Below are 23,458 nucleotides of genomic sequence, written 5' to 3'. Positions count from 1 at the left end.
TTCGACAGCAAGATATATTTATGATTACCCATCATGCTCCTCCCCAACAGCTAACCGGCATATGACATCTTTGTCATACTCTGAATTATTCACTTTGCTGCCCTATTAATTAGCCAGTCTAATGCACACATTGTTGCCATCATGCTCTAAATAGAAATAGTGCTGTTCTATACTGCCTCACTGTTAATATAATAAGCTTCGACTGTTGTGTTGAACTAGCCTGCATTGTATTGCCTTATTCTATATTCACTGCCTATACCTCCCTGTGCTTACCCACTATAGCATACTACCCCCCTCTAGAGCACTCTGTACACATTGCGTTGTGTATACTTTCACCCAGTGAACTTCTGCGGCGCTGGCTGTCCTTGCACATTTATGTCTGCCACCAGCTTTGCTGATTGGCTCTCCTGCTACATCCTGCCACACGCAATCTCGTATGGCCTAGTCATATTTGATCTGTTTATGCATTACATTCTGCATATCTTATTGATTTTGAGCACACTGATTTTCTGGATTTAGCATTTTGACTGGTTTGTCAGGCCGGCTGTTTAGCACTTTAGTGAGCTGCCTACATACAGTTCTGCATTTGTACCAGCACCTACTGCCTGTATACGTCGAACTTGCTACTAAGCGTCACGCACTGTCATGGACGCATGCTATATCGCATTGCCTCTCGACCTGCAGTTACCACTCATGCATCGAGATCTGCTGCCTTGCGTTCATGTATTTAGATCTGCTGCTTAGCTTTACCCACTGCCTTGGCTGCACTCTTACACACTGCATTCAGTGTCTTCTCTACTAGACTAACATACTGCATTATGTTCATACACTATGTTTCGGCCATACTCTGCAATGGAATGGGTTTAATTTTGTACCCCTTGCTCTTGGATAGCGCACTGCACAATACCTACCTAGGGGTCATCATGTCCACCAACTTGAGAGGTCAACTGCAAATCCATGCCTTGCCCAGTACTTTGCAGGCACGCTTTAATCCAACACTGTCCCTTCCTCTACCGACTGCTAAGCCTTACCTCAATGCACCAGCCCTCTGGTTAGAACACTGCCACTAAACCCACCCCCAACCATGTACCATACATACTAGGAACTTCAGACTGCTCTAGATTCCCACCCGTCACCAAACGCCACCCATGCAATACCTTGCACGCAAACTCGGCAGTACATACTGCAATGGCCCCTGCCATCTTACTACCCACCGCAAGCAAGAACATCAAACCTGATACTAGCAGAACATCAAGGGAGCCTTAACGACAGATCCCTCACTGCTCATGCGCTCGACATGGCCGATCTGATCACAACACACAACCTCGACTTTATTGCCATTACAGAAACCTGGCTTGACGCAGCCTCAGGACTACTTCTCTCATTGGCCATCCACACAGGATATACTGTCATTAGAAGCGATTGCAATACGAGCCAAACCAAAGGAGGCAGCATTGCCTTTATACACAAAAACTCCATTAATCTACGGGTCACTCCTACCCACCAGATCAAGTCAGCCGAGCTACTCTCAGTTAAACTAGCCACATCACCTAACCAGACCATCACACTGCACCTTATTTATAGGCCGCCTGGACCTATATCCACATTTGCAGAAGACATTTCACACATGCTTGCTGACAACACCAAAACTAAATCGCAAATCATATTAGGAGATTTCAAACTTGGCCTCCAAGACCCTAATGACACCACAGCCCTGGACATCACTAACTCACTAACTAACCTGGGTGTTACTCAACGCATCAGGGATCCTACACACATCGGGCAGAACTCTTGACTGGTTAGTCTATCTAAATTGCGAAATTAATATTGAGCCTAACCAACCGTGTGCCTGGACTGATCACCACCCGATTACCTTTAACATCGTAGCCAATAACATTAGGGCCACACAGGCCATTGCGCCCGCAATCCGCACATGAAATAAGAGGCATAACTTACGAAAAATTGCTCCCACTTCTCCTCCCAACTCTTAAAACTCTCCTCAACCTGCACTAATCCTACAGTCCTGGTAGACCCGTTCAACCAGACTATGCTGAAAGCTCTCGACCTCATTGCTCCCATTAAATCCAGGAAAGCTAAAGCACGGGCTCACATCAACTCCTGGTTTACACCACAGTTGAGAGTTTTACGTTAAGAAAAACGGAACTTAGGAGCTCGCTGGAAAAGCAATCCTACTGAAATGAACAAAGCTAGCCTCGCCCTAACTTCCTTGAACTATAAAGATTCCATTAAGATTCTAAAAGAAATGGAAGCCCCTTCAGCACCTTTGGACACTTGTAGTAAAGACAGCACTTGGTGTGCCAATATTCAAAAAGCGCTCCTTTTGCCACACTCCAAGCCAAAATTAACGACAAAAAAAATGTCCCTCCAGATTGACCCTCAACGCACTTCCCAGCATGACGGAGCCAAACCTTGCACCCACACTCAAACCATTCAGCTTTATGTCTCATTACTATTCAGGTTGTAAATATTAACCTCAAACCCTCCAACTGCCATGGCGATTCATGCCCAGCCCCTATTATCAAGGAGGCATCACACTCTAGCTCCCTTCATCACCACCTTCTTAAACTCCTCATTTAACACAGGTATTGTCCCAGATAACCTTATGGATGCCTGGGTTATCCCCTTCTTAAAAGCCTACACTGGACGCAAGCATGCCAACTAAAGGACCATCACCACTGTACCCTTCTTGCTCAAAATTTAAGATCGAGCAGCCTACCTTCCGATCCAAGACTACTTGGAAATTAAACTTCTCGTCCTCAGAAAATGGGGATTTCGACCATGTCACGGAACCGAAACCGCCCTCATCGACGTACAAATTGAAGACCTGAAAGACAAGGGGAAGCTGGCCCTACTACTCTTACTAGATTTATCTGCAGATTTTGACTTGGTAAACCACCAAATCCTTCGCCAACACCTCAAACAAGTTGCACACTTCTCAGACAAAAGCTACCTCATGGATCAGCTCATTTCTTAAAAGATCCATGAGGGTCTTCTCCCTCACTGCCGCAGATGAACCCTCCAGTTCCTTGCAGAGTACCCCTAGGCTCCTGGGTTTCCCCCAAACTTTGTTTACGAAACCTCAATTTGATATTTTGGATTATCTGGGTGTTACCTACACTAATTACGCTGATGACACCCAGATCCTCAACCTCATTATTGGGGATCACCCAGCTGATACACTAGCTGTTAATACCATCTACCAAGTCATCCAAGCTTGGATGGTTCCACACGAACTCTGTCTTAATGACGAAATAACAGTGCTCCTAATCTTGGGATCACATTACAAACTAAACCTCTCCAAATCTTTCGACATTGATGGGAACACCATTAAAGTCTAACAACACCAAAACATTAGGTATTTATCTTGATTCCACCCTTTCCCCCACTAGACAAACAAACGCTGTATCTTCAGCTGCTTCCTACACCTGCAAGCTCATCATAGCCTGCTGCCCTTTCCTCACACCAAACAACTTTACCACTCTAGCCAGGACTCTGGCCATGTCAAAAATCAGCTATTGCAATGTCCTTTATCTAGGCACTAACCAAGGTAATCTTAAGCTACAGGTTATCCAAAACAATGCCTTCAGAGCAGCATCAACTCTCCCCAAGAATCAGCACATATCTGACACTAGATGGAGCTTCTGCTGGCTCCCAGTAGTAAAAAAGAGTTGCACTCAAAACACTGGCTCTGACGCACAAATGCCTCGTCAACCAAGCGCCCAACTACCTAGCCTGCCGATTTGATTACCACACATCCAACCAACCTCTCAGAACCGGCCAGGCTAACTCTCTTTCCATACCACGATACAAGCTGCAGAAAATCAGGTGGAACTAGCTTCCCAGTCCTCGCCGCAAAACTCTGGTACTCACTACCTAACCCTCTTAGAGCTGACCCCTTGTTCCACGCCTTTAAGAGTAAGGCCAAAGCATGGTTCACTGCCCAGGACCTTGCCTAGCACTGACTTGCCCGGTAGCCATCACCCTGCTCTCACAGCCTCAACGGACGGGGTAGCTTGCGTATATAAATATTTAGGAAATTCTCTGTACATCTTTTATTCGGTATATATTCCTTGCCAGGTGATCTGCCTTGCTCACTGCCACCTTAGCTATCCAGACCCTATTCTGTATATTACTGTAAATTATGTCTGTTCTTTTTGTATGTTACTGTTTGCGATGCTTTTGTAACCTAAGATATGCGCCCGGATGCCCTTGGGCCAGTTGCGCTATATAAATAAACAAAATACAAATACATACCCAATTTAAAGGGCAGAGTACAGCACTGCCTTACCAAAGGCAACATCCTGAGCAAGCGAAGTATCCAGGGAGTAGTGCTTAACGAACATGTGTATGGAAGACCACGTTGCAACATCGCAGATATATTTTACCGTCACACCCCTCTGGAGTGCTGTCAAAGTCGCAATGCCCCTGGTAGAATGAGCCCGTACACCCTCAGGAGGGTCATTACCCGCCATCCGGTAGCATTACGAAATAGTGAGGATAATCCACATAGACAAGGTCTGCTAAGAAACAGCCTGTCCTAAACAGTGTCCAGTATACCCCACAAATAGCTGGTCGTACACTCTGAGCTTGGCCATTCTGGAGAGATAAAAGCTCAAGGCTCTCCTAGGATCCAACCAATGAGCCGTTCCTCTTTCTTACTAGGAGGAGGATAAAAAGCGGAGAGATCCACCTTCTGACTCAAATTAAATTCTGACACTACCTTGGGTAAAAAGGACGGACGTACTCTCAATACAACACGGTCCTTGTAGAGTAAAGGGTGGCTTAGAAGAAAGTGCCTGGAACTCAGTCACTCTTCCAGAAGATGTAACTGCAACTAAGGAAAAACTGTTTTAAAATGTCAACAACCTTAATGGGCAAGAGTGCAAAGGTTCAAACGGAGCACCCATCAGAAATTTCAAAACCAAATTAAGATCCTAGACCGGCACCTGAAACTGCAGGAACACATTTGTGAGCCCTTCCACAAATGGAGTGATCAGTGGAATTTTGAAATAAGAGCATTCCGTTGAAGAGCCCCTAAAGATAAGCAGCCTGACGACCCCTGTGGGCCATGGGTTGCTGATCGGAACTGCAACATTAGCATCATCAACATTCTGCCACAATCTTGGACCGACCACTACTTAATTGTATTCAACGCCTCTCTTGACCTCATCCGACCCAAACCTATACTCATGGCCCCGCCTCTCCCCACCAGAAGTAAAAAAGATATCACAGCAAAAAGACTCCTACCTCACCTTCTCCCCACACTCGACAATCTAGACATTACTACAGACCCTACTCTGCTTGTGGAAGTATACAACAACACGATGACTAAGGCACTAGACTTGATTGCTCCCACCAAAACTCGCAAAAGTAAACAACTGTCACCTGAACAACTGGTTCACACCACAGCTGAAAGACCTCAGAATCCAAAAAAGAAAGCTACAATCAATTTGGCAACACTCACCCACGGTGGAGAACAAAATCAAATTAGCCACATTTGCCGAACAGTACAAAAAGGAAATTATAACCACCAAAAGGAACACCTTTAACAACAGAATATCTAAGGCTAAATCAGATACCAAGGAACTATTCTCTATCCTTCGGGAAATGGAATCACCCATACCCCCGACTGATAACATCCATAAAAATAAACTCTGGTGCACTAACATACAAAATGCCCTCGCGGGCAAAATTAGTCTGCTCCAAACCAAAATCGCTAATAAAAAAGCCGCCCTGCTCCTGCAAACCGAACCCATACCTCACTCAGAGCCGCCCTTAAACCAGCCTAACACCCCTCACCCATTCAGCTTCAGACAAGTAACCACACTAGAGACAGAAAAAATCATACTATCTTTAAAACCATCCAATTGCAAAGGAGACAACTGCCCTCCCCAAATCATAAAAGATGCAGCTAGAGACCTAGCCCCTTCATCTCTAAACTCATCAATGCATCCTTGAAGTCAAACCTAGTGCCCAATAACCTAAAACACTCCTGGGTGCTCCCCCTCCTAAAAAAACAAACACTTGACCCTGCTATACCGACAAACTACAGACCCATCACCACCGTCCCATTCTTGCTTAAAATCATTGACAGAGCAGCGTATCTGCAAATACAGGATTACTTAGAAGCTAACAATTTACTAGGCTCTCGGCAATCAGGCTTCCGTCACCTTCATGGAACTGAGACAGCCCTGATTGACCTCAAGACCCAAATTGACGAGCTGAAGGACAATGGCAAATCAGCTATGCTACTCCTCCTTGACCTCTCTGCGGCCTTCGACTTGGTAGATCATGCAGTTTTATGCAATCACCTCAGTTCTGCCGCTCATTTTTCAAGTGATGCCATAGCCTGGGTACATTCCTTCCTAGCAAACCGGACAATGAGAGTATTTTCCCCCCTAGCAGCTGCTGATCCCACACATGTTTCATGCGGTGTCCCCCAAGGATCATGTGTATCTCCAACGTTGTATAACATCTTCACTAAGCCTCTGTTCGACAAGTTGGACAGACTGGGTGTCATCTACACTAATTACGCTGATGACACGCAGATCCTTATTCCTCCCTCAGGCAACTTCTTGGCGGACACAGCCTTAGTGAACAAGATATATCTCCTCATTCAGGCATGGATGGCATCTCACGGCCTCTGCCTGAACGACGACAAAACTGAGCTATTGATACTCGGCTCAGAGCTGGCCATCAAAAAATTGGACCCTAATTATGCCTCATTTAACATAGACAATAATATCATTAAAGTGATGCCTGCAGTTAAGACTCTCGGGGTCTATCTTGACTCAGCGCTCAACTTCAAGAAACAAACTAACTCACTAGCATCCTCCACTGCATACACCTTTAAATTGATCCGAGCATGCAGACCATTCCTAACGGAAGCTAGTTGCATTACCCTAGCGAACGCACTCATCATATCCAAGCTGGATTACTGCAATGCCCTATACACTGGCTCTAACAAATACATCCATGACAAGCTCCAAACGCTCCAAAACAACGCTATCAGAGCAGCCTTAAACATTCCTAACAGAGTTCATATCTCCACCGCCAGGAAAAATATTCACTGGCTAAAAATCAAAGACAGGATTGCGCTCAAGACCTTATCCCTTACCTCCAAATGCCTCAACAACATAGCGCCCCCCTACCTGGTAAACAGAATCAACAAGAGAATCTCAAACCGACCCACCAGAATGACGAATGCCTACACATTAGTGGTGCCCAGATATAAAAAGAGCACAGCGGGCGGCTCCAGCTTCCCGGTCATAGCTGCTCAAACCTGGAACAAACTCCCCTTTGACCTCAGAATAGACCAACCCTACACTAGCTTCAGGCGTAAAGCCCTCACCTGGATTCGCTCCCTCGACACTTAGCCCGTCCACCTTACCGCCACTTTTTCCAGAGACTGCGGATGTGCATAACCAGATTACAGGTCGCTAGACTACCTGCTCTATCTACATTTCTGTATTTTGTACTGCCTGTATATGCTCATCTGTACAACCTTTTCTTGTATTGTAACTAAGTTCTCAAGTATCCTTGTACTGCCTGCGCCCAGTTACCCTCGCGGGTTTGGTTTCTCTGCGCTATACCAAATAAACAAACAAACAAACATGGAAAGTAAGAACGAGAGAAGCCCCGGAATCGAGCACTGAAAAGGATTCACATTCTTTCCTATGCACCAATCGCAAAACTTGCACCAACGGCACAGACTGTCGCCGGCTGTCTAGCTGAAAATAACACCTCCATTAAGTCATCCGGAAGGTCCCAATCCCTCTATCTCAACCTTTCAGAAACCATGCATGAAGGTTGAGTCTCTTGACATCTGGATGGAGAACCCAAACTTCCTCTTGCGAGAAAAGATCCTCTCTTGGGCAGACGCATTGGAGGACAGATTGACATGTTTCGAAGGTCCAGGTACCACACTCTCCTGGCCCAATCCGGAGAATGAGGATCATGCGGGTTCCCGAATCTTCTCAACCCCCAAGAACTTGAGGGATGGCAGCGATTGGAGGAAACGCATCCAATAGCGGGAAGAGTCACTCCACGACAAACGTTTCTCCCAGAGCTCCCCTGAGGAAATTCTATCGAGAAGTAACTTTCGCACTTCTAGTTGGCACCAGTCGCAAACAGGTCCAATTGCGGGGTTCCCCAAAGGGTGAAGATCTCTTGAAGGACTGCCTGGGCTAGATCCCACTCGTGGAAGACTCTGCTCTGCCTGCTCAAAGCGTCCGCCGCCATGTTCTCCTCGCCGGCCAGATGAATCGCTGAGAGGGACATACCCTCTTGTATCGCCCAGAACCAGAGCTGCACTGCCTCCCTGCACAGAGGTAGCAACCCTACACCTCCTCTCTTGAGGTAATGCATTGCCACGGTGTTGTCCGTCATTATCAGGACATTCTTCCCCCGTACAGACGGCAGGAAAGCCTTCAGCTCCAAAAGATTGATGTGAAGTCTGGACTTCGATGGAACGACCGCTGATTGACAGATCTTCGGCATGAGCTCCCCACCCGGTCAGGGAAGCGTCCGTCACTACTGTGACATCCAGCCATGGCTGCCAAAAGGGCTCCCCTTTCATGAGATTCTTCTCGTCGACCCACCACAGAAGCTCCTGCGAGACCCAGAGCCGAACATGGAGATCCGACATACTGCCCGAGAACTGGGACCACTGAGTCTCAAGCATGCCTCTGGCACCAGAAAAATGCAGGATGCCATGAGGCCGAGCAACCTTAAGAATTCGAAAGCCAGCACATTCTGGGCTTGTTGAAACTTTGTGACCATCTGAAGAATGTGATGAGCCCTCACCTTGGGTGGCAAGCACATCCCCCCCAAGGACGTGTCAAACTGCCCCTATGTATTGGAGCTGTTGGGATGGTGTCCTATGTGACTTCTTGAAGTTGAGGGAGCAGTCCAGCCTGTGAACGGAGTGGCAGGTGACGCTGAGATGATGAAGATGATCATCCAGGGCTTGGTCAGGAGAAAGCGCCCTGTTCAGCCAATCGTCCAGGTAGAGGTAGACGTGAATCCCTTCTCCTGAGATGCACTGCCAGCACCACAATGAGCTTGGTGAAGACCCTCAGGGCGGAGGTGAGCCCGAATGGCAGGACCTGAAACTGATAGTGGGATCCGCCAACTGCGACCCCACGGTACTCTGTGCTTGAGATGGATCGGCACATGAAAATACGCATTCTGCAGGTCCAATGACACCAACCAATCCTGAAGTTGGAGGGCCTGAAGGATCTGAGCGAGAGTGACCATCTTGAACTTGTCGTTCCTGAGGAACTTTTTCAAGTAACTCAAGTCCAAGATGTTTCTCAGCCCTCCGTCCTTCTTGGGTATCAAAAAATAAGGGGAACTCAAACCCTTGTTCCACTCTTCCACAGACACTGGCTCGATAGCGCCTTTCTGCAGCTAGGCCAAAATCTCCTGCGCAAGGAGCGGATACAGAACCTTTAAAGAGTGTTTCCCTAGTGGATTGTCGGAAGGCCGTTGGAGAAAAGGGAGGCAGTAACCATGGGCTATTCTATCCAAAGCCCACGCATCCGAAGTAATGGCTCACCATTCTTTGAGGTGCTGTGACAGCCTGCCTCCCACCGGAAAACAATGAGACATGGCCTCAGAGCTGTTTAGTAGCGGCAGCACCTGATGGCAAAGAGGCAACTGCCTGAGCGGCTTTGGCACCCCTACCTCGTCCACCACGAGGGAACTTATGTAGGCCCCTGACTGGCCTGGCCTCTCGCTTTTCCCAATGAGTAATAACGAAAGGAACTACCCCTCCATTGCTGTCCCCTAGGCCAAAAAGGCTGAGGTTGCCGTACAGCTGCACCCAATGATTTGGCAGCTGCCTTGGAGGTCTGCAACTTCTCAAGGCTCTCGTCATCCTTGTTGCCAAAAAGATGCAATCTGTCAAAGGGCATGTTGAGACGACGGGCCTGCACATCGGGTGCAAAACTGGACTTCCCCCAACCACACAAATCTGCGCATCATGGTGCTCGTAGCCACGGACCTTGCAACACTATCCGCAGTGTCTAACCCAGACTGAAGGGATTCACACGTCATCCTTGCCATCCTGCACAATAGCTAGGAAGCCATACCTTTCCTCCCATTGGGGAATATGCTCAGCCGCAAGCAAAACAATTCCACAGAGTGTCTGAAAGTTTTGCCAGGGGACAGGTGCGGTTGGCGGATTTCAGCACCATACTCCCAGCAGAAAATACCTTGCGAGCCCATCCGTCCGTACGTCCATCCATCCATGCGTTTATCGTCCCCATCAGGAGGGATGGTAGGGTAAGCTGCCTGCTTTGAGGTGGCCGTAGCCGCCTGGACCACCAAACTGTCGGGAGTTGGTTGTGTGGACAGGTAGCCTGGGGTCGCTACTGGATGGGCGATATTTCTTAGACTTGTTAACCACCGGAATAGACTACGGGGCATTCCAAGTAGCAGCCACCCTTTTTTTTTGCAAAGCCACATGAAATGGCGACACTGGTCAGTGGACGGACCCTGATCGAAGACGTCCGTAAAGTCACCCTGGTCATAAGCAAACGGAAGCCTGGCCCAACACAGGTACTCAACAACCCTCAACATCAGTCTCATAAGATTCGGCATGATCACCAGGCTCGGGCCTACCAAACGCCACCTTGGGAGACGTGTTGTGGCCACTGGCATCATGCAAGGGCTGACAGCTCCTCAATTCGACTTTCCTCGGAAATGAGACTTTCTGGAACACCAGGCGTCCCCTTAGGCAGACCAAAATGTCCAACCTCCTCCTCAGAGCCCTCGTCTTCATAAATATTCTGAAGAGACTGAAATAACTCCTTAGGGAGAGGAGTGCACCTCTCATCAGAGACAGGCATCACAGACTTCGCAGTAGCCTTCCTTGGAAGTTCAACAGCCAAAGGGGCATCTTTCGGGAAATTTTGCCCAACAGGCGTTGATGGGGTCTACTTCTCCGACGGTGTCAGTGAGAATGGCGCTGAAGGCGTCAAAGTTTGGACCGTGGGTAAAGACCCAACAGACTCACTCGACGGCCACGGCGCCGATAGCATCGACACCTTCGACAACTTTGCAGTCTTGGACGGTTTTGTGGGAGATGAAGACCACAACCTGGCACATCTCTGGCAATCCCCCCCGATGGTTTGTCCGAACGGGATCGCGATGGCTCCCACTGTTTATCGCGCCGACTCCACGGGCACGAGGGCGCACAATCACAGATCGAGACCATTCCTTGCCGGCTTCAACCGAAGGCGCGGACGGAACTGTGCCATGAGATTGAATTGCTCCCAAAAAGATTGCCATTTCTCGGGGGTAGAGGATTTTGTGGGGCATGACATTTATTTTGGGTAGTCTTCATCCAACGAGGACGGGGAAGGCGAGCAGTGACCCCACTTCGGGGACCGCCTTTACGACGAGTAAGAGCAGCACGAACCATTCCGGGACCTAGATCTCCTGCACATCTTCCGACGAGGAGACCCTCTACTCGTCGGTCGACCTACCAGTAGATTTGAATTTACAGGGCCTGGAAACATGGCCTACCTTCAATTTCCCCTTACCCTCCCGCAAGGCCTTGACAGTCAATGACTGGCACTTCGAGCAGTCGTCCGTGGCGTGGTCCTCGCCAAGGCACCACAAGCAGATACGGTGCGGGTCTGTGATGGACATCTTGGAACCACAGTCCTGACATTTCTTGAAGCCAGACTGCAGGGTCATCAGGGTGGAAGACCACCTAATCGCATAATACGAAGTAGAAGACACGAGGTGCGCCGAGTTCTCCAAGAAAACGCGTACGCGGGAAAAAACGGAACTGAGGCTACGGGCAAGGTGCGTGCTACTAATAACATCCAATGACATTATCCTCGACGGAGGTCATCGAGGGACATCAACCCGACGCCATCGACGCAAGGACGTTGTCTGCCGAAAGAGTTTCCGAAGCAGCACAGCTGTGGACACTACATGCCATAGATGAGGAATATGTTGGTGGACACAATCCATTTAAGGGACTCTTATTGGGGTAAAATGCGTCTCAACTGATATTACAAGTACTGTAAGACAGGGTGAAGCCATTTTAATTCTCCTGCTCACAGTGCAAGCAATTCAAAGTGGTACATTCGAACATCTAAACACAAGCTGAACCACAAGACAATGTTTAAGTCAACAGACGTGCATAACGGACCTTCTGACAATCCAAAGCTCCTATAGATGCAGGATGGGAAGGAGTGTAAGGCAATAATTTTTAAACAAACCCAATAGTCTATTGAGCGCTTATTAAACCAAAGTACAAGTCAAATTGCTTATTCAATTTTTATTTATACATTTTTACCCAAGTTAACAGTTAAAACAAGATGCAGATACATATATTTATTCAATATATAAACATTTCACATTTTGTGGTAAAAAAAGATATTGGTTTTGCAGCATTGGAAATGTAAGCTCCCCTCCATCCCCCTTCAATTATTGGCCGAAGGGAAATATGTTCAGCTTCAAGCACTCTGGCTGATTAACACAAGCCATATGTGTATTATATCAAAAAGGTAGAAGTGTCCTCTTGCAAAACTTTTCAAAATAGCTCCGCAATTTAGTTGCAACTCTTCAAAGCCACCAGTTAGGAAGTGCCTTGCAGAGTTTCCTCCTCCCCTACTACCATGCTACGACAACTGATGAACGCTAAGTGACCACCGGTGCCCTAGAGCTCACATTTCAATAGTCCCATGATTTGGATAAGGGGCAAATGGCTGAGCAAGGGTTATATGCACCTGCCAACCCATTATCACTACTTTGCAAGGTCAGTGAATTCAGGCAACATGAACAAACCCAAAAGGAAGCAGTAAACGATTCACTGCCCATTAAGGGAATGCCTTGGCACCTAAAAAATCATGGGAGCATATTCACCAACAAACCCGAATTCATGCCCGAATCAAATATTGAATGAATGTTATGTTCTTTTACAAGTCTATACAACTTCATAAAATACATTAAAGCACGTTAGGGTAAAATCTTTATAATATACATTTTCTACAACAAACAAGAGCCTTTTTGTCAAAGGTAAACTTACCTGTATTCATGTGAAATCTGAACAGTAAAGACATCTCATATGCTAACGTTATTTTGCGAATTGTAGGCAAACAACATTATGTGATAAGAAGCCTTCCGCACTAGTCACTGCGTGGGCTAGGGGTCCAAAAGCAATAGTGGAAGACCATGCTTTACTACTTTGTATGGGGTGGGAAGAACAAATATAGGAGCACAGAACTTGCTATTTGGTACCCAAGGCAGAGTTTACCAACCAGCAGGGCGGAATTGAATGTAAAGCACTTTATCCGAAGCCCCATAATCGGTTTCTACAAATGGAAGTGTGTGCAGGTTAGCAGGTGAGAGGCGCTCTAGATGCAGCAGAACCTCCACAAATTCCACCACTTATGCGATTGAGAAAGCAAAATACATTAAAAGGCAGCAGCCATCCTATGCAACACTCAACATTACCACCTCTGCTAACGTGACAGAAACCAGCTCATGTCAGCAGACCAATTGGAATGTTTTGGAGTGTAATTTACAATAAACTCAAGCCTTTATTAAACGAATAAACTGGTACAAGGCTTGAGATCTTGGCAGCAGATTGAGAAAAATAACGTGCGTTTAGAACTAGAAGTCAAAATTAGTTTTAAACAAATGCGTTTAAGCTGTAAAATAACCCCCTTATATTGCATCCATATGGCTATACACTAACAAATGCTTTCAGTATGGTGTTGTGGTATTCTCGGCCCATGGAGTAAATTAGTGAGTTGTGTCCATATACTGGGTAGTATATGGATGTACTAAACTAACATTATGTGCAAAATGGGTCCACACCGTGTGTGCAAAGTGCCCAGCAATAACCCTTTACAATATGCCCTAGCCTCAAGCGGAAACATTTTATTAAGTGATTCCCTCAGAGGATCTGGGAATTATTAGGGCTATAACAACATTAAAGTGTATACTCTACTGGTCATAATAAGAGAACCTTTCACAATTGCCGGGTTAAAAAAGAAGCCCATAGCCCCTAAAACTGCGTTGATGATTGAAAAAGTCTCATCTATAAACACCCATGCCATAAAAGGGCATCTTTTTCCTCATTTATTCCAAGCAATTGGTCTGAAGCGGATTATTTGCAAAACAAACTGATTCTGGTCCTATATACACACACATTAAAAAAGTAAATACATTTTTGTACGCTACGTTTGGATCATTACAATAACGGAGGGAGAACAATGGCAGTATTTAGTTGAGTCAGGATCACAAGCGTCTATTTTGTTGCTCAAACACATTGGTGATGCTTAGTGCAAGTCCATTCACATTGTGAGTCAGTAAACATAGTTAGGGCAGGCTTCATCAAAGGAGGTTGCTTTCATGAAACGGTCAGGTGCGTTTGATTGCAACTGGAGTGGGAATGTTTGGAGATCCTCTGTAGCTTGCTCTACCCCCTGGTTCAGTATAGCCGCTTCTCATAACTATAAAACAGAAATTCAAAAGAGAACCCATGAGTGACACAAATCAGTACAACATTTATAACACAATCCCATCTCATACTCGGGGCCATGGTCGAGTAGGTCTACACAATAGGGATAAACCACAACTACTATTTATTTTTTACGTTTGTATAGCGCACAGCAACCCCAAGGCATTGTGGTGCTGTTACTTGTAGGAAACTTACAGTAGGTACGAGTTCAGAACATTAGACAGCATGGATATTATACATAATATACATTGAAGGTCATTAGTAAGAAGACTATTTCCAGTAGTGAAACATTCGCAGTATCCCTGAGGAAGGGGACGGTAGTCACGTCAGCAAGTGGGGTTGATCAGGAGAAAAAGGAAGGATATACTCCTTGCAGATCAAGAACAGCTTTATCAAATGTTATAAGAGTCAAGGGGGTATAGGGCCTCGACATGTGAAAATGCTTTGGTTAATGTTATATTGTGAAGAGGCCAAGGGAAGCCCTGATGTAATAACAAACCTGGTGCATTTGGGACAAGGACCAGCAGCATTAGGCTGTTGAAGGTTGGGTTTAGGATTTAGAGGCAGAATTACCCTGGCCCAACAAACATTTAATAAGGTTTTCTTGGGTTCGTGTGCATACATAGCATTGTGGTGGGTTTGCTCCTCTCCAAGAGTGGGCCTAGAAGTCATGACAGTGCTATAAACCTAAACAGTAACAAAGAAATGGGATAAATGAATCACCGTAATCGTATTTGATGCTTGTATCTGCTGGGATTTACATGCTATGCATAGGCCGACCTTTAGTGGTAGCCACAGAGCATCACCTTTGTTTATGCAACTCGAAAAGGGACGTTGACAGGGCATGCCAGTAATACTATCCCTAGTGTGACGCCCACTGTACCCATGGTCCTTAACGTGTAGAGTCCCTCAGATTGTTTTGGTTCTAACATGAGATAGCATGAAGTGTAACACGAGTACAAATTGTAATGCAGCAGCTAAAAGTAGATCAAGCCAGAAAACATCCATGCACCTTCTACTCCACAGGGGAGGAAGGGTGGGCGCATGTGAGGAACAAGTTACTTACCTGTAACTGTTGTTCTCCAGCATGGGTCTGGCATGGATTCACATGCTCATGAATATTCCCCGTCGTCAGGCTGGGAATCCTCGGTAAAGAAAAAATCAGTATCAGTTTAGTTTCTGATCTGTCTTTCGTAGTAGTAACCAATCACTGATCTCTGCGTCATACTGACCACAGCCAATGACTGCCCTCTACCTAAGCCCCGCCTCTGGCAGCCATCTTCAGATTTGGTAGCATGTGAAGTGGCAGTATGACCAAGTGAAGAGCCGCAGAGGGGAAGGCGGGAGGGTTCGCATGTGAATCCATGCCAGACCCATGCTGGAGAACAGTTACAGGTAAGTAACTTGTTCCTTCTCCAGCATGGGTTCACATGCTCATGAATAAAGAATACATAGCAGTACACACATGCACAACCACTGGAGGTGGCAAAGGCTCAACATTAAGCATTACATCAAACTCAACATTAAGCAATTCTTACCTCCTCACCAGGCTCACCTTAGGCGAACAGGTTGCGCAGCACTGCTTGGCCGACCCTGGACTCCTCCCTGGAATCCCGATCGACGCAGTAGAATTTCGTGAAGGTGTGCGTCGACCTCCACGTAGCAGCCCTGCAGATGTCCAGCAAGGGCACACCAGATAGGAACGCCGTGGTAGCTGCGATCGCTCTGGTGGAATGGGCTCTCTGACGGCCAGGCAGCGGTCGGTTTGCCAACCGATGACAGTACATGATACAGCCGGAGAGCCATCTGGAAATGGAAGCCTTCAAGAGAGCCTTCCCCTGATTAACAGGTCCAAAGTTCACAAAGAGTTGTGACGTCTTCCGAAAACCCTTCTTGCGGTCCACGTAGAACTTAAGCGCTCTAGCCACATCCAGCGAGTGCAAGTCCTTTCAGCCGGCGACGAAGGCGACGGGAAGAAAACAGGCAACACCAATGGTTCGTTGAGGTGGAAGTCCGACGGCACCTTGGGTATGAAGGAGGGGTGCGTCCTGAGCACTACCCTCGTGTCGTGAAAAGTCAAGTACGGGGCCTTGCAGGAAAGGGCCTGGATCTCTCCCACCCGTCGTGCGGAGGTGATGGCAACAAGAAACGCTGTTTTCCACAACAAGAACTTCAACGGAGCCGAGTGCAGAGGCTCGAACGGAGGTCCCATGAGCTTGGTTAGCACCACTTTGAGCTCCCACGCCGGGGCCGGAGCCTTCACCGGCGGGAACGATCTGAACAGTCCCTTCATGAACTCTTTCACCAGACGATGAGACCACAAAGACGTCCGCCCCGTGGTTCTGGTGTATCGGGAGATCGCAGCAAGATGAATCTTGATGGACGCTGCGCCAGTCCAGCCTTGGCCAGCGTCAGTAGGTACGGCAGTACTTGGGGAGCCGTAATCTGTAGAGGGTTAATCTTCTGTGCGTGGCACCAGACAGAGAACCTCTTCCATTTGTGTCCGTAGCATTTAAGAGTTGAGGACGCCCTGGCCTTTGCAAGAACCTCTCTGCAGTCGGCCGGTATGTCGTATCCTCCAAACGCTGCAGGAGCAAGGCCTGCAAGCTCAGCTACTTCGGGTCGTGATGGAGGATGGCGCCTCCTTCCCTGGAGAGAAGATCCGCGTCCACTGGCAGCTTGATTGACGGGGACGCTGACGTCCAGAAGGTCCGGGAACCATATCTGCCTCGGCCACGCAGGTGCGACGAGGATCATCCTGTACCGTGACCTCTTGAGCTGTTTGATGAGCCGGATCAGCAATGGCAATGGAGGGAACGCGTATAGAAACAGGCCCTCCCAGGGGAACGAGAAAGCATCGCCCATGCTCCTCGGCTGGGGAAACCTGCTGGCGAACTTCCGGCACTTGGAGTTCGTCGCCGTCGCGAACAGATCGATCTGGGGTGTGCCCCACCGTCGGAAGAGGCGGTCCACTAGATCCTGTCGTAGTTCCCACTCGTGGCACGAGCGTAGCTCTCTGCTGAGCGAGTCGGCGATGGTGTTTTTTATCCCTGCCAGACGAAACGGCACCAGAAACATCCCTTGGGCGACAGCCCAATGCCACAGATCCTGCGCCTCCTTGGACAGGGCTGGGGACCTGGTTCCGCCCTGTTTCCTGATGTAGAACATGGTGGTGGTGTTGTCGGTGAAGATCCTCACCACCTTGCTCTTGAGGGACGGAAGAAAGGACCTGAGGGCCCAAAACACTGCACGGAGCTCCAGGACGTTGATATGGAGGGACTTCTCCGTCGGAAGCCAAAGGCCTCTCGCGTGCAGATTTTCGGTGTGCGCTCCCCACCCTTCCAGGGAGGCATCCGTGGTCACGGTCTCCTGGTGGCTGGGGGTCTGGAAGTCCATGCCCGCCATCAGATGCGCGCGGGTGCCCTACCACCGGATCGCGCGTCGGAAACTCACGTCGAGTGTGATCCTCTCCTCGAAGCTGCCCGTCGTCTGGATCTAGCGCGCGTCCAGGAACTCCTGCAACGGGCGCATCCGGAGCCTGCACAGGCAGATGAGGTAAATGCAAAAAGACATCATTCCGAGGAGGGACTTGATGGACCTCACTCTGTCCGCGTCCAGCATCCGCTGCACCTTGCCCAAGATGGCCCCCGTCCTTTCCTCTGACGGAGAGGCCAGAAGCGACACTGTCGAGCTTCGCTCTCAGAAACAGTGCGTCTTGCGCGGGCACCAGGTGGGACTTGGCGTAGTTTATGGAGAATCCCAGGTCCGTGAGTAGTTGGACAGTCCTTGCCGTGTGCTCCACGGCGAGCTCCTTCGTCTTCGCTCGGATGAGCCAGTCGTCCAGGTAGGGGTAGACGTGGATCCCCTCTCGGCGCAGCTGCGCCGCCACCGGTGCGAGGCACTTGGAACACCCTGGGTGCCGACCTCAATCCGAAGGGAAGGGCTCTGAACTGGTAGTGACGCCCTTGGACCACAAACCTGAGAAACTTTCGGTGTCCCTTTAGGATGGGAATATGGAAGTAGGCATCCTCCAAATCCAACGACGACAGGAAATCGCCCTCCTGCAGCTGACCCAGGACGTGTTGGAGGGTGACCATCCGGAACTTCTGTGCCTTGATGAATTTTTTCAGTCGTCGTAGGTCCAGGATGGGACGCCATCCTCCCGTCTTCTTCTTCACGAGGAAGTATCTTGAGTAAACTCCGGAGCCCCGAAGCCTCTTTGGGACGAGCTCGATGGCGCCCTTCTTGAGCATCGCCTTTACCTCCAAGAGAAGTTGAGGGACGTGATGTTCTTTCCTGGCCACAGGGGGACGCGCGGGCACCTCTTTAGAAACTCGAGCGCGTGACCCTTAGCTAGGGCGTCCAGCACCCAACGGTCGGAAATGGACTCCCACACGCTGACGAAGCTCGCCAGCAGGCCTCCCACTGGGGTGCTTCGGTGGGGGCCCGACCCCACGGCCGGTTCAGTCCTGTTTAGACAAGGCTTTGGCGACAACGGCGGGGTCCGTCTGACTTGCCTCGTCCCCTGTAAGCTTCCTGTGACGACGAACGGGCCGCTTGACGGTAGGTGGAAAACCCGCCGCTGGAACCTTTGGAGGCACCCTGTTTGCCTCCGCCGCTCCGAAAGGGCGGCCGCCGTTGCTGGAGAACCCCAAGAGCCCGGGCCGTCTTCGTGTCCGCCTTGATGGCTTGAAGGAAATCGTCCACTGTTTTCCCAAACCGGTTGTTTCCGTCGAACAGCATGTCCAAGACTCTGGTCTGCACGTCCTGACGGAAGTCAGTAGCCTTGAGCCATCCACGCCGCCTAAGGCACACGCCGTTGCCCAACTGGCAAAATACAGTGTCAGCGATGTCCGTCGCAATCGTAATGGCGTGGTCCGACGCCACCTCTCCTTCCTGCAAGATCTCTTGGGGGGGCTAGTTTGTACCACAACTCCCTGTCATAGCGTGCTACGATAGCCAAGGCGTTGGCCGCCTTAATCGTCGTTGCTGCAGACGAGATGACTCTGCGTCCCATCGTATCTAATTTCTTTCCCTCGCCGTCTGGCGGGGAGGTCGATGTAGAGGCCGCGCCCCCCCCCCCGCTTTCTTCCTGGCCGCCGCAGAGACGACCGAGTCCGTGGTCGGCTGTGCCCGAAGCCACAAGGGGGCCGCGTCCGGGACCCGGTACTTCTTCTCGTACCGATCCCTACTAGCCGGCGTCATGGATGGGTTCTTGAGGAGGGCGAGGCCCTCATCCCAAATATGTTCCAGTAGAGGTACAGAGAGGACCGTCTTCCTCTTGGCCTCGCGCCGTTGATAAAGGAAACCTTCCTTCTCTTCCGGGCAGAGCTGGAAAAGCTCGGATGCCCTGGCGATCATGGAGTGAAACGATCCAATCTCGTCGGGCGGAGAAGCCCGGGTGGGAAGTGACGACGGCAGATCCTCGTCGTAAATCTCGTCATCTGTACCCGTCGCGGCCGTGTCAGTCCCCGTATCATCCCCACGTGTCGTGGACGGGGAGGAGGGCTGAACAGGGCGCAAAGGCTGAAAAGGAGGTGGAGGATGAATCCTTCTTCTCTTAGGGGGAGGGCTCCCAGAAGGGCCTGGCTCCGGGTCCCCCGTCGGGAGCGGTTCCTCCGCTGGTGGTAACGGCAGTCTCGTCCTTATCTCCGAGCATAAGGACCGTATAGCCAACAAAATGGTCTTGGCCATTTAAGCCGTGGCTTAAGACTTCGATCAGCTCTTCCTCAGAGGTTGAGGCCGAATCCACGACAACCTCCTGCCCCCCCTTTTTCTTCTCCGCCGGAGGTTTCACGGGGGTCCTGTCGATGGGCATAAAAAAGAGGACTCCCTCCGCGGTGGCAGGGAGACTGAGCCCCGAGGTCGCCATCACTGGTGTATCCTCCACAGGCTGAGCCAGGGCCGCCGCGACTGTCTCGATAGGTGCCTTGGCCGGATGGATTAAGGCTTTCACCACCTTAGGTGCGCTCACCGCCTTCTCCTTGGGGGGAGGGTCACTGCCTCGCTCCCCCTCCGATGGGGCCTTCGAGCTCGACCGGGGTCTCTCCAGGAGCTTCGCCGGGTGCTCGGCCTTCCTCTTACCCGAGCCAGAGCGTTGGCTCGTGGTTGATGGCGCCGGGGAGGATGCGCCCTGCCTGGCGCCCGTAGAGCCCGACCGTTCGCCGCTCCCGGTGCCAGCGGACTCGCGGTGCTTGGCCTTCTGTTGGGCCCCCGTCGCCGGGGCGCCCTCAAAGGTCTTAGAAGACCGCTCGGACTTCTTCTTCTCGCCTGACGGGCTCTTCCCTTCCAGCCAGTTGGCGAGACGTTGATGGCGGTCCTTCATGGTCCGCTCCGACATATTGCCGCAAAACGCACAGTCCTCCTCCACGTGCGTCTTGTCCTTATGTAGGCAGTAAAGACAAAGGGAGTGTTCGTCCTCCTTAAAGACATTCTGAAGCTGGCATCCAGGGCAGACCCTGAACAGCTTTCCGGGCGTCGAGCTTCCCTTCTCCTGGGCCATGCTCGAGATGGGCCTGAGAAACTTCTGGAGTCCTCCAAAAGCGTGGCTCGCCGAAATCTTCACCCTTGAGGGGCGTAGACGAATCTGACACGGGTCCCCGTTGATCGGATGAATAAACGGTGGAGCTTGAGGCTCTTTTGACCGAAAGACATTTTTTTGGGAAAAACGTGAAAAAAAAGCACTAACGCTCGAGAGCAATAGCACGAGGATCCCAACACTTGAACGTGCGGTAAAAATCTGAAGATGGCTGCCAGAGGCGGGGCTTAGGTAGAGGGCAGTCATTGGCTGTGGTCAGTATGACGCAGAGATCAGTGATTGGTTACTACTACGAAAGACAGATCAGAAACAAAACTGATACTGATTTTTTCTTTACCGAGGATTCCCAGCCTGACGACGGGGAATATTCATGAGCATGTGAATCCATGCCAGACCCCATGCTGGAGAAATATAAGCAGATACAAGCATCAGAAATACAATTATGTTGAGTAATGTATCCCTTCTGAGACTTATGGATCTGCTTAGAACACATGCTAATCGTAGATTAGCGAGCAGTGTCTGGAGAAGGTGGTGGGTTGTGAGAAGGTACAGCAGCAAATTGATGTTTTAGCACCGCTTGTCTCGCCTGTGAATCTGCTTTAGAATGTGTGTCAATGCAGTAGCGCTGAGTAAAAGTATGTACAGAGCTCCATGTAGCCGCTTTACAAATGGCTTCCAGCAGGACCTTTGCAATAAAGGCCAAAGTAGCTCCTGTAACCCTGGCAGAGTGAGCTCTTGGGGTGAAAGGCAGAGTTTTATTTTATTGAGCAGCAGAGCTGTATGCATTTCACTATCCATCTGGAGATGGCGTTTTTTGAAACGTGACCGCCTTCCCTGCAAGGTGCTATGGAGACAAACAGTTGGTCTGTTTTTTGTAGCGGTTTAGTTTTTGTCCCCAAGAAAAGTAAAGTGAAATTGACTTTACTTACCCTTTTCCCTTTGTAGGGCCCGCACACCATCTTATGTGGAGTGCTGGGGGGTTACCTAGTTGCCCCTTATCCTACATACTCGTGTAACATTTTTTATGTTACCCTCACTACTTTAAATGGCTGTTGGCTGTGGTTTAATGTTCCTGCCATTGTGCTAGTCTACCGCAGGCTGACTCCTCAGCTGCAGCATAGCACCCATGGGTGACCATTCTGTCAAAATGGCCCCAATCATTTTCACAATTTTCTGTTTGTGAGGTCTTTCTTGGGTTTTACTCTGCACGCCAAGCCAGATTTCAGCACTTTGTTTGTTTTGCTTTTGGCGGCCTTCAGTCCTGAAACCCGCCTCTGCCTCCAGTGTGCCTGGAAAGGCAGGAAGTGAGGAAGGTTTCTGAAACTCCGCCGTCCTTGGTCTCTAGGAATGAATTACCGCACCCAGTCCTGAATGGCTGACTGTCCTTTCAGGACAGCCTCCCTGCTGTTTGAGTGACAGCCTAGGCTGTACATTATTGGGAGAAACCTGCTTAAAAGGCAAGAGTTTTGAGACTAGAGTCAGTCGACCACTGGGAAGAACCACCAATGAAGAAACCGTGAAAAAAGCTTGCTGCAACCACCTAGACCTTTGAATTGCCTGGTGAAGCCCTGCTGCTGTGCAGATACTCCTTTTTCTGAACAAGAGAAGCTCCAGAAGGGACGACTTCTTCCCTTGGCTTAATGGGACCAACTAACCACGAGACCAACTCCACTGGACCGTCTTCGCCAACTGGCTGTAATTCTTTACTGCGCCAGGAACCGAGCGCCAGGGGTTGAGAAATCTGTAGTCGAGTGCAATGTCTGCAATCCGGTCAGAAGCTCCAGGAGTCTCCCAAGGACCCTCCAGAAGCAGGACGACCAGAGCCCGAGTCGCCTCACCAGAGTGCAGGACTCAAGGAGCGAAGGAAGCCCAATTGGTGTCCAAGATCTGTGGTGGTGCACTCAAACCGCAAAGTGTTGCTGATCAGAAAAGAGCCCGTAGCTGCGGACTACCTCCAAATTGCTGCTGCAGGAGTCCTCCAGATGTCCTCCCTCTAGTCCCCACGACTGAGGCTCAGGAACCCAGGATCTGCATTGCTGCAACAGGACAGAAGCCAGCTGGACCACTTCTTCAAACCAGAGGTACTGTTCAGACTGGAGTACTTCGCCAACTGTCTTTAGCTTTGCTCTTCTCAGTTGAGACTTGCAGTAGCTACTTTTGTTAGAGTTGATTTCAGCTCTACCCTCCACAAGTAGAACAGCTTGTGACCCTACAGTGATTTTCCACCAAACTCTCTACCTTTGAGCATAACTTGGCTACCCAAGAAGGGCCTCAGCTCCATAGACTGTGCTCCAATTGACCCTGGCTGTCCTGGCTCCCTGCAGAATATTCTAGTCCATCGACTGACATTTTCTGTCCCTCAGGTGATAACTTGTGTTTAGACTGTTCTTGCAGGGAAAGCTTTTGTCTGG

General features: G+C 49.5%; 1 protein-coding gene across 7 annotated transcripts in view; it reads right to left on the bottom strand.

The window, feature by feature from the left end:
* Positions 1–12,304: 12,304 nt before the first annotated feature.
* Positions 12,305–23,458, bottom strand: part of IMPDH1 (inosine monophosphate dehydrogenase 1) — a 971,605-nt gene continuing 960,451 nt past the window's right edge. For all 7 annotated transcript variants that reach the window (XM_069629569.1, XM_069629570.1, XM_069629571.1 and 4 more), the window contains one exon: positions 12,305–14,501. In XM_069629569.1, the coding sequence (XP_069485670.1) occupies positions 14,480–14,501 (22 nt within the window). In that variant the 3' untranslated portion in view covers positions 12,305–14,479. The remainder of the gene's footprint in view (positions 14,502–23,458) is intronic.

Source organism: Ambystoma mexicanum, chromosome 12 (genome assembly GCF_040938575.1).
Source record: "Ambystoma mexicanum isolate Mex_15411 chromosome 12, UKY_AmexF1_1, whole genome shotgun sequence".
NCBI lineage: Eukaryota > Metazoa > Chordata > Amphibia > Caudata > Ambystomatidae > Ambystoma > Ambystoma mexicanum.
This window is presented reverse-complemented; position numbering and strand designations above follow the sequence as displayed.